At 47.8% G+C, this 12,369-nt stretch overlaps 1 protein-coding gene across 1 annotated transcript in view; it reads right to left on the reverse strand.

Annotated features, from left to right (window-relative positions):
• Nucleotides 1–12,369, reverse strand: part of LRP1B (LDL receptor related protein 1B) — a 1,229,602-nt gene that overhangs the window by 64,660 nt on the left and 1,152,573 nt on the right. Inside the window, exons 82-83 of the mRNA XM_060257450.1 lie at nt 11,610–11,735; nt 9,697–9,861 (exon numbers count right to left, since the gene is read on the reverse strand). Coding sequence (XP_060113433.1) covers nt 9,697–9,861; nt 11,610–11,735 — 291 coding nt within the window. The remainder of the gene's footprint in view (nt 1–9,696; nt 9,862–11,609; nt 11,736–12,369) is intronic.

Genomic DNA, 12,369 nt, shown 5'->3' on the forward strand with positions numbered 1-12,369 from the left:
CCATATCACTACAAAGGTACTCTACACCGGTACAAGAGTGCCCACAAGGAGAATGGAAGGCTTCCCGTCGTTCCGTATGACGTCCATCCCAGCATTGGAGTGAAGAAAACTGTGCCGCCAGGAGCTATCCAGGTGAACGGTTTTGAAGTTCTGACCATGGAATCCATGGAGGGCTAACACCACACACAGCCATCTTCCTACCAGGCTTAACTCCATTCCAGTGAAGCAGATGGCTCACGTACACACCAGATGTCACCTATGCCTGCAAGCAACCTACCCACCCCAGGAGTGGTTAATCGTCCAACCACCACTTTCTTTGTTTAACAGAACTCTAGACAAAGACTCTAGAAGAATTCAGAAGAAGAGGAAGACCATCTTCAGCCAGAGCCAAGTTCCTTTGTACAAACTGGGTGTTACCTAGGCCATGATTTGACTATCTATTGTCACCCTTTTAGATAAGTCCAATAGTCCTAAGCATCTCCCCACCCAAGTAATCTCTCTATGTCAGAACTTGTAACTTTACATGCTTTGCTTGACTGAACTGACTCCATATTATAAATTAGAGTGCCTGACAGCGGTCATTGACCCAAGGCCCTTTGCTATGCAAAATATTCAGGGGGTAAGACAGGCGGCAGAAAGTCTCTGCTCAACATCACAGGTGCGCTTTGAAGCCAGGCCGTTTGGCCTTCGCAATAGGGGGGCATCCTCCTTTGCTGATAACGATGGCTGGGAAGAAGAGACTCTCACTTGATCTCGTGTGACTTATTGTTTTATTATGCTTTGCTGTGGGCATAAAATGTAACCAACTGCCCAGATGCGCCATTACTGTTATTTCGTTTCTATAGTACTGTTGTTCCTCAAATAAAGATCCTAACTTGCTACAAGTATTGGAATCGCTTGAAGTTCATCCAAGTTCTGACATTATAACAGTAATCCTTTTATTTGGACTTATCTGTGCTGGCAACCTGGCCGATGGCGGCACTGGCACCAGACAACGGAGAGCCCAACCTCCCACCCGACGAAGCACCCCTCGACCCGAAGGTAACGGGGGCGAGGAGGAAGATTAAAGTCCCCGCGCCGTTCTCTGTGGATGCCTTCCCTCAATGGACTTACAGCCCGAGGAAGTCCACAGCAGCCATGGAGGCAGCAGAACAGCGCTACCGCGCCCTCGCAACGGGCGTGGAAGAGGGGGACGAGGACGAGCCCAGAGACGAGGGTCTCGGCACCCAGGGCGGAGGGGACCCAATCCGAACACTGCGCAACAAGCTGTACGATTGGGTGAGAGAGATCCACAATGAGGTCCATGCATCCCGAGCCCTGATGGCCGAAGAAATGCAGCAGAACATGGGAGCGATCCGCGACCAGATTCGCACGCTCCAAGGGATAGTGGCGGCCGGGCAAGTCCCTCCTGGGGGGGTACCAGCCGGCCCCCCAGCCGGACCGCCGGCTGGCCCTCCCGCGGGGCCCCCGCCGGGCCCACCCGTCGGGCCGCCGGTCGGGCCTCCGGCTGGCCCTCCGGCGGGGCCGCCAGCAGGGCCGCCGGCTGGGGCCCTGGCTGGACCTCCGGCCCCGCCGGTGGGTGGGGCGGTCATCCCAGTGATCCCTGCCCCGGTCGCCCCAGTCGGGGGAGACGGGGGGGGGCACCGAGAGCTGAAAATGACTTTCGATGGGGACGGAGATGCGGTGGAATACTTCACCATTCAATGCAACACCTTTTTTACGCACTGGGGAGCAGGCTACCCCACTGAAGCCAGCCGGGTGGCCCACATCGCTTCCAGACTGAGAGGACCGGCTCAGAAATGGTACGTAGGGCTCTATACTGGCCGAAAACCCGAGCTGGCCACCGTGGCCGATTTTCTACAGGCAATGCTGCGCCAGTATGGAGACCCGCTGCGCGAGGAGAAAGCCGTGGCGGCCCTCCAAAGAATAGAACAAGGCAACCGCTCCACGCGCGAGTATGCCACCGAATTCATGGGCCACTGCGCAGCGGCCCGAGGTTGTAACGAAGTAATGAAGTACACTGCGTTCAAGAATGGCCTGAACGCCAACATCTTGGATCGGTGTTACCACCAAGGGAGACCGGACACCCTGGTAGGGTGGATTCAACTCGCCGGGGAAGTCGAGACCGACCTCCAGCATGTGGGAATGCGGCGCCAACAACAGGGAAAGAAAGGGATCAAGTCGAGCCCTTCCCCGGGAAAAGGTGAAGGCAAGCGCGGTCCCACAACGTCCACCCCCTCAACCACCTCAAGGAAGTGTTTCAGATGCGGGGACCCGAATCACCTGGCGGCCAACTGCCCGGTGAAACCGCCGGCAACTCCGACGCCCTCCAAGCCAGCGCCCACCGCACCGAAGAAGAAAGGCGGACGCGCTAAGGAGCCCAGTCGGGGCACCGTCGCCACATCCTTGGCGATTGACGAGGAAGTTACCACCGTAGAAGAGTCCAGTGAGGAGTCCTGGGACCAGGAGTCGGCGGGAAACGACAGCGACCTGCTTTAATCAGTGCCGCGAAGCAGGTCGACAAAACGCCGGCACTACTAACGGTGAGAGTTTCCGGGGGGCTTTTATTTATGGCGGTCACACTTTTGAACCCCAACTTAAAGAGATTTATGCACGCCCGAGCCCTGATTGACTCCGGGTGCACCAGGGACATTATCACCCCACGCTTGGTGGAAGCCCTTGGGTTAGCAACATCCCCCCTACCTCACCCCATTCAGTTCGAACAGATGGACGGGTCAACCATGCGGGGGGAACCGTGCACCCTAGAGACCCAGGCAACCCCTGTGGGGACTGAGGAGCATTGGGGCATAGAGACTTTCGTCATAGCCCCTTCATGCTCGTTCGACGTGGTGGTGGGGTCCGGATGGTTAGCCAAACACCAGCCGGACATCCGATGGGCTGAACAAATCGTGAGGTTCCCGGACTGGCGGTGCGAGCACCACCACTGGAGGCCCGAGTGGGGCCCGAAAGCGCCTCCCCAGAACGAGAGACTCTGCCTCACTCTTGAGGAGGTGGGATCGATCCCCAGGGAATACCGGGACTTGAAAAAAGCATTTAGTGAGCGGGAAGCAGACGAGCTCCCCCCGCACCGCCCCACGGACTGTGCCATCGAACTAATCCCTGGGCAGACCTTACCCAAAGCCAAGCTTTACTCAATGGGATGGGCGGAGAAAGCGGAACTGAGAAAATTCATTGACAAAAATCTGAAAAGGGGGTTCATCCGCCCCGCCACGGCCCCCCACGCAGCCCCTGTGTTATTCCGTAAGAAGAAGGATGGGGGGCTTAGGCTTTGCACTGATTTTCGCGGGAAAAACGGGATTTCTATGTCCAATGCTTATCCGATCCCACTGATAAGAGACTTGTTGAACACAGTGGCCGAAGGGAAAATCTTCACTAAACTCGACCTCCGAGACGCATACTTCCGCGTAAGGATTAAGGAGGGGGACGAGTGGAAGACGGCATTCAACACTCCCATGGGACAGTTTGAATACTTAGTAATGCCGTTCGGACTCCAGGGCGCGCCGGGGGTCTTTATGAATTTTATCAATGAAGTGCTAAGGGAGTTTCTGTTCAAGGGGGTGGTGGTGTACCTTGATGACATCATTATTTATTCAAAAGACCTCGAATCTCATGTGCCACTAGTGAGAAAAGTGCTGACCACGCTGTGTAAAAACAAATTGTATGCTAAACTGTCTAAGTGTGAATTCCACAAAACGGAATTAGACTACCTGGGGTTCCGAGTGTCGGGGGAGGGATTGGCGATGGACCCAGCCAAAATCCAAGCAGTTCTAGATTGGGAACCACCCCGAACCCGACGGCAGCTACAATCTTTTCTCGGGTTCGCAAATTTTTACCGCGGATTCATTAAGGGGTTCGCCCGGGTGATGCTCCCCCTCACCGAACTGCTGAAAACAAAAGGGAAGGGGGAGGCAGCGAAAAAACCTGGGGCACGCTTGGTCTGGACGCCAGAGTGCCACAGAGCTTTCCAAGAACTTAAACAGCTCTTCACCTCTGAACCGATATTGGCTCACCCCAATGAATTAAAACCCTTCGTGGTTCAATGCGACGCCTCCGACGTCGCCGTAGGAGCCATATTGATGCAGAGGAATGAAGAGGGGGAACTGCGTCCCTGTGCTTACATTTCCCACAAATTCTCAAACGAACAAAGAAACTGGTCAATGTGGGACAAAGAGGCTTTCGCAGTAATGTTCGCCTTGAAAACTTGGAGGTCTTGGTTGGAGGGGGCCCGAGTCCCGTTTGAGATCTGGACCGACCACAAAAACTTAGAGGCACTCACGGGCCGCCGTAAATTGACTGCCAAACAAATTCGGTGGGCGGGGTTTTTCGCAAAATTCGACTTTGTGCTGAAGCACATCCCGGGAACCAAAAACTTCTTGGCCGACGCTCTATCCCGCATGCCCCAACATGACAGTCAGCGAGAGGAAGTAATTGATTCTCTCGTCCCTCCTTCAGCCGTGGCGGGGGGAGTCACCACTCGCTCCGGAAAAAAGACCGACGCGCCCGCTCCCTTCCCCACGGAACGACTAGCCTCAGAGGCGGAGCTGGAAGGCGCGGAGCGTCCAGAAGGGCTGGAACAAGGGGAGGGTGGACTGTGGCTCCACAAAGGGAAAATTTACGTGCCCAAATCCATGAGAAAGGAAATCCTAGAGCAAAGTCACTCCAGCCGCCTGGCAGGGCACTTCGGGTATGTAAAAACCCTCCATCTAATCACCCGACAATTCTGGTGGCCAAAGTTAAAACGAGACGTCTCAGAATTTGTACTGGCCTGCCCTACATGCATCATGTCTAAGCGCCGGGGGGGGGGGAAGCCGCCAGGCCACTTAGTCCCCCTCCCAACCGCGAGCCGCCCCTGGGCCGTGGTCTCCATGGACTTTATAGTAGAACTCCCTCCTTCCCAAGGGAAAACGGTGATACTGGTAGTAGTGGACACCTTCTCAAAACAGGCCCACTTTATCCCTTGCAAAAAATTACCCACAGCCAAGAAACTAGCCCAGTTGTTCTTCAATCACGTGGTACGGCTACACTCATTCCCTGAGAAGGTCATTAGCGACCGCGGGCCGCAGTTCGTTGCCAACTTCTGGCGGGAGTTTTGCAAGCTAGCTGGCATCGAACAGGGGCTTAGCTCAGCTTACCACCCCCAGACGGACGGACAGACTGAGAGAGTGAACGGGCTTCTAGAACAATATTTAAGGTGTTACATTAACTACCAACAAACAAATTGGGTGGACCTCTTGCCATTCGCCGAGTACGGCTACAACAACAGTTTTCATAGCTCTACCAAAACCTCCCCCTTCCAGGTAGTAAATGGGTACGAGGGGAAGCCCTTTCCAAACCTTCCCCTCCCCGCCGGACCTACTGAACCCACCTCGTGTCAGCAATGGTGGGAGGGAATAAAAACCGGGTGGAAAGTGATACAGGAAAACCTGGAGGAGGCGAAAAAGGAGTACAAAAAGCATTTTGATAAAAAACACGCCCCTCAGTGGGATTTGAAAGAAGGGGAAACTGTGTTTCTATCCACCAAGAACTTGCCCTTACCTCAGGGGTGTCGAAAACTAGCACTGAAATACTTAGGGCCATTCAAAATAAAGAAGGTGATTAACAAAGTGACTGTGGAATTAGAACTACCCAAATCCCTGAGTAAGATCCACCCTGTTTTTCATTGCAGCCTTCTTCGAAAGGATCCTGGAGCTACGCAATTCCATCCTCGCCCCCCGGAGCCGCCTCCGACTATAGTGAAGGGTCAGAGTCACCATGAGGTGCTAGAAATCCTGGACTCTAAGGTCCAAAGGGGGACACTATACTACTTGATAAGATGGAAATACTTTCCTCCTAGCTGTGATGAATGGGTAAAAGCTAGTGATGTATCCGCACCGCAACTGCTTAGAAAGTTTCACCTACTGTACCCACACAAGCCCAAGCCGAAGAGCTTAGGGGGGGCAGTATGTCAGAACTTGTAACTTTACATGCTTTGCTTGACTGAACTGACTCCATATTATAAATTAGAGTGCCTGACAGCGGTCATTGACCCAAGGCCCTTTGCTATGCAAAATATTCAGGGGGTAAGACAGGCGGCAGAAAGTCTCTGCTCAACATCACAGGTGCGCTTTGAAGCCAGGCCGTTTGGCCTTCGCAATAGGGGGGCATCCTCCTTTGCTGATAACGATGGCTGGGAAGAAGAGACTCTCACTTGATCTCGTGTGACTTATTGTTTTATTATGCTTTGCTGTGGGCATAAAATGTAACCAACTGCCCAGATGCGCCATTACTGTTATTTCGTTTCTATAGTACTGTTGTTCCTCAAATAAAGATCCTAACTTGCTACAAGTATTGGAATCGCTTGAAGTTCATCCAAGTTCTGACATTCTATTCTTCTCCCCAACTGTCACTTTGGAGCCTCCCCCTGATCTGTTTCAACCTGAAAGTTCTCTCAGGTATCCAGGATCCAGGCAAGTCCATTGGTCAAGAGCAAGCACCCAAATAGGTGCCACCGATGAACTTTCTAATGGTTGTCACACTAGTCCAGCCCTTATGGTCACTGCAAAACCTCCCCTTTTCATGAGGTCACACACCAGCTGACCACTTTCCTCCTCCCTCGTACCACCCATCCCCTAAGGGCTCAAGAGAGTCCTTTTAATCTGTGGACTAGCTACCCACAGGTGTGCTTCTATCAGTATCCCAACTTCCGCTGCATAGATCCATCCTCGATTCCTGATCAGTTTCGGGTCCCTTCTCCCACTTCCTCGCTTGTCAGCATTGGAGCCTTCCTTGAAGACTACGATAGGTAAATATTGCCCTGTTTGTCTACCCATGTGTTCCCCTATCTCTCTATCTATGTTTCCTAGGACTGAATGTGTGTTTTGATGAGCATTTTATCTTGTATGGAAGCCTATATTTTTCTTAATAAATTTTAATTGATTTTCTTAATATTAGAGTCCCTAATCTGTTAAACATTACTTTTCTGGGCGTGTTAATCCTGTATACACAGGTAAAAAGACCCTGAGTGAGCCAGGTGCCCACCTGACAATTCCCCAACCTCGTTTGAGGGCATTTTGGCTTACAAGTGCCAAGTGCAAAGTAATGCACATTGGGGCCAAGAATCCCAGCTACAAATACAAGTTGATGGGGTGTGAACTGGCAGAGACTGACCAAGAGAGAGATCTTGGGGTCATGGTAGATAACTCACTGAAAATGTCAAGACAGTGTGCATTTGCAATAAAAAAGGCCAACACCATGCTGGGAATTATTAGGAAGGGAATTGAAAACAAATCAGCCAGTATCATAATGCCCCTGTATAAATCGATGGTGCGGTCTCATTTGGAGTACTGTGTGCAGTTCTGGTCGCCGCACCTCAAAAAGGATATTATAGCATTGGAGAAAGTCCAGAGAAGGACAACTAGAATGATTAAAGGGCTGGAGCACTTTCCCTATGAAGAAAGGTTGAAACGCTTGGGACTCTTTAGCTTGGAGAAACGTCGACTGCGGGGTGACATGATAGAGGTTTACAAGATAATGCATGGGATGGAGAAAGTAGAGAAAGAAGTACTTTTCTCCCTTTCTCACAATACAAGAACTCGTGGGCATTCGATGAAATCGCTTATCAGACAGGTTAAAACGAATAAAAGGAAGTACTTCTTCACCCAAAGGGTGATTAACATGTGGAATTCACTGCCACAGGAGGTGGTGGCGGCCACAAGTATAGCCACTTTCAAGAGCGGTTTAGATAAAAATATGGATCACAGGTCCATCAGTGGGTATTAGCCACAGTGTGTTTGTATATATAAATTTTTTTGACACTGTGTGACACAGAGTGTTGGACTGGATGGGCCGTTGGCCTGATCCAACATGGCTTCTCTTATGTTCTTAAGTGGGTTACAATGTGGTTGGCCACTGTGTGAGGCAGGATGTTGGACTACTGATCTGATTCAGCAGAGCTCTTCTTATGGTAAGAAATTATATAAAAATGAATTTGCCTAATACAAAATTAAGAATATGGGTCTTGTTTGAGTGATGGTTCACAAAACATTCATATGTAATATGAGAAATCTTCATTCTTTGATTCATGAACTTACCTGGGAAAATGTTTTCCCTGACATGGTGATGAAGTAATCCTAAGAGAATCACTCTTTGTATCGCTAAATATTGTTGCTTATGACAAGGAATTGAAAGTAAATGTACAACTCTTCTATAAAATATCTAAATCACTTGTAACAATGTATTGAAGGCAGAATCTGTACATTTAAAATGTTTGGGATTATTCTGAAGTTGCCTATGAAAAGGTTTTGATGAAACAATACTAATAGAGAGCCAACAGGCATCCTTGGATCTACTATCCTGATAAGATGGAACCAGGTCAAAATGCCTTTGAACTGCCTGCATCACGACTAAGGTATTGAGTACACCCAGAACGAGTGTAAAGCACTGGAGTTGCTTATGACAGAACTTCCTTTAATGGTTCTGGTCCCTCAGGATATGGAATACTTTCACTCCTAAGAAGCCATCAGGATTCTCTCATTCTATGAACTACAACAAAACAGAGTTGGATTTTCCATGGATGAATGTCTATAAATTGATGTTTGGACTGATTCTGAACATTTTATGTGTGAAGTTAAGGGCCAATGAATTTTTCTATGATATGGTGATAATATTTCGCATTGAGTCACTTTAATAATAAAAGTCAAAATGATGAATTGTTCTTCAGTGTATTTTTATTTGTATTTGTTACTGTGACATGGATTCTTTGTAATTCTTTCTACTCTGTTTTTCTGTGTTTCTCTCATACTCTGCTGGCTTCCTACTGTAAGCCATAAAATCAGTATGGCAGCAAAGGACTAAAAATCTTCATCTTGTTGCTGAAAAATTATTCCTTTTGGTCTCTGAACTGTCATGTTTGAAATTCAGTCCTTACAGAAAGTATCAAATAGTGTGAGATATATTCATTTAGGCAGCGATAGCTCTAAATAATTTCCTTTTCCTATGGCCTCTCTTTTCGCGCATCCAGCCTAGATCTTAAAATGGTTTGGAATCAAACCAGTCACGAATAAATTATACAGCTGAAACTTCGGACCAAAGTCTAATCATGGTTTTTAATGTTCTAACCCCCACAGAATGCTTTCTTGTCAGTCATCTCATATTAATTAAATACCCTTTTAGATTAGAGAATCAGCATTCATTTGTAAAACTATGGCAGCTAGACAAATTGTCTACTTGGAAATATAAAAGATTATGAGACTTTTTTAATTTTCTTTGGACTCAGCAACAAATGGTTTATTACGTACTTAACACAATACATTAAACTAGGATCAAGGCCTGCTGTGGGAATGAATACAATGGTCTCCCAAAAGAGGCTCTGGGCAAGTGCTCCCAAAAGAGGCTCTGGGCAAGCATTAATTTGTTGTGATGTCATAACATGATGACAATCACACAGATGCTGAAGCTCAGCATCAAACATAATTGCTTATGAAAAGGTAGCACTTCCCATTGGATACTAGAATTAGAAAATAAATGTTATATTAATTTTTTACATATGCCTGGCAATTGACACTTTTAAATAAAATCAAAAGATGCATGCTTTTAAATAAAAGGGGGGGTGGGGAAGATGCTTGCATTCAAAACTTAATCAGGCTTGGGAAGTGGAAAGAATCAACTTTTCACTGATAGTTGGATGTAGGTACTTACCAAGGACAGAAGCTATGCAAGTCCCTCCATTTTGGCAGTAATTGTCGCAGTGGTTAGTTTCACACCTCTCCCCTGAATAACTGGGCCAACAGTAACATTTCGGATCACCTTTCTCGTTGAAAATACATCTTCCCCCATTATCACAAGTCATCTTACATGTATAATCTGTACTTAAAGCATAAACATACAAAGTCAATTTCTATAGTTGTTAATCCAGGTCCCAAGAGAAAAACAAATGAAGCAAATACCGAAAAGTATGGAACTGCCAACGTAACAGAACATTTGGTACTTTATTACAACATTGGTAGCTATTCAGAAAAGAAATGAATTAACACATTCATTTGCATACTTTACACCAGGCCTCGGATTCAGCAGGAGCTCACCGGACTGCAGCTCCTGAACCTTTCTGAGGGTTCCCCCTCCTCCTTCCCACCTTGTCCATTGAATAGTAGGTGCAGCTGCATAACAATTCCTGGATGAGCTCCACCACCTATTTCTCTACAAAGCAACCCCTGCTTTACACCACTACTGAAGGTGGCCTTGAGCATACCTGTAGCTGGGCCAGGGGTCCCTAACTTGGTGCCCATGGATGCCATGGTGCCTGCTGACACCTTTCTTGGTACCTGCCAAGTGTTTTTAGCAAATGGGCATGGCCAGGTAGCACTTTTGCCCAGCAGGACTTCTAATCAGCTGTTGGAGATGTGACTGTGCAGATTTTTTTTAAAAAAAGTTGCTAAGGCACCAACTGCCGCCACAGCACAAGTATCTTACCTCTAGTCATGCAGTAAAGCTGGGTGTATACAAAATAATGTTTTAAAGAATATGCTGATTTTAAAAGACATCCTGATAAACAGAACTTCTGCCTGAAATGTTGTTGAAGATTTATAAGTATGATTTCACTCTCTGACATTTTTTTTTTTTGGTTCTGCCTCTTATGGCAGCCAATTTGTGGTTTTGCCCGCCATCCTGTGTCAGAATTCCAAAGGTAGTTTGCAGGGACCAAATGCTGGAGACCTCTGAGCTTGGCAGTATGTGTCTTTTGTAGAAAAGCAGGTCATTGAAAGACTATTGTTCAATTTTACATCTTACTAGAAGTGTGAGATTGGATACTACAGTTATGTAAATAGAAAGTGTTTGGACAAGAGCATCTTCTCACTCTTCACCTTCTCCTCGCAACTCCCTGTTCGTAACAAAAACTCTTGACCATAGTTTGGGCAGGAGTCTTGTAAGTAAAATGCACCAAGGAACGGTGGTGGTGGGACTGCAGCAAACAAAATAAATCAGGTCAAACTACCATCTGTTATCTTTCCATCAATGGAATAAAGTTTACTCTCACTAACAGGCAGGCCTCGGATTCAGTGGGAGCTCACAGGAGCGCAGCTCCTGAACCTTTCTGACAGTTCCACCTCCTCCTTCCCACCTTGTCCATTGAATAGTAGGTGCAGCCGTGTTATGTCTTGAAACATAGCTGATGTACCACATGGCGATCGCTACAGAGGCGACCCCACGGGTCCCCGGATGTAGCTCGCCAGATGCCCCGCCCATCAAGATCTGTGGCGGAAAGTTTGACTGACAAGGATTCGACTGGTCAGACAGGGGGGCAGTTCCGGGTAATGTATATAAGCGGGACCCGGCCCGCATGCTCTCTCTCTTGTAATGTACCACTGAATAAAGCATGTTGCCTTCAACCCGTCTTGCAACTCAGTACTTTACAAGCTGCATAACAATCCCTGGATGAGCTCCACCCCCTATTTTTCTACAAAATGACCCCTGCTAACAGATAACAAAAGAATTTTCATACAGAATTGTCAAGATTCTTTCACTGGCTCTATCTCAGCAAACAGACATACAGAACAGTCATAAAGTCATATTAGTGTTTACTTTTTCTTTTTAATGTAAATTTTAACACCCACCTAAAATGCTTGAATCACTGCACGTTCCATTGAACAATGACTTCCCTTCTGGACACACACAAGCTGCCCCTGAAGGGTTGAGTAAACACAGGAACTCACAGGTGTACTCCAAGCAAGGATTATGTGCTGTTTGGAGAGAGAAACAAATGATTTTTTTTTTTTGGGGGGGGGGGGAGTGAATTCAAACAATTGTGCAGACAAGAGGCTGCCAAACAATTTATCACATGGCCTGTGCCTATTTGAATGTGGCTGCAACATCCATTCAGCCTGGACGAAATGCTGATATAGTGCTGATGGAAGAACTGGCAGTGTGCAAAAGAGGAAGAGTCCAGTAGCATCTTAAAGACTAATAAGGTTTGCAGCAGGATATGAGCTTCCATGAGTCACTGCTCACTTCTTCAGTGGCACTGTGCCATTAGAGGTCTGACTCTTGATGACATGGTCTGTCTCTGAAAGTGAACAGATGTGTTACTTTGGGGTCTGAAAACTACAGAGTTTTTGGTGAATGCTAAAGATGAGATGGCTGGACAGTGTTACTGATGTAACAAACACGAATTTGAGCGGACTTTGGAGGATGGTGGAAGACAGGAGGGCCTCATGTGACTTTGTCCATGGGGTCGCAAAGAGTCGGACTCGACTTTGTGACTGAACAACAACAAAGCATTGCTCCAATGCAGGGACTACAGTTTCAGGTCCATGCTGAAAGTGATACCACAGTGTTGGCAAAATGGCAAACATCTGGACTCCAGTTCACCCTACA

This window comes from Heteronotia binoei, chromosome 16 (genome assembly GCF_032191835.1).
Source record: "Heteronotia binoei isolate CCM8104 ecotype False Entrance Well chromosome 16, APGP_CSIRO_Hbin_v1, whole genome shotgun sequence".
Classification (NCBI taxonomy): domain Eukaryota; kingdom Metazoa; phylum Chordata; class Lepidosauria; order Squamata; family Gekkonidae; genus Heteronotia; species Heteronotia binoei.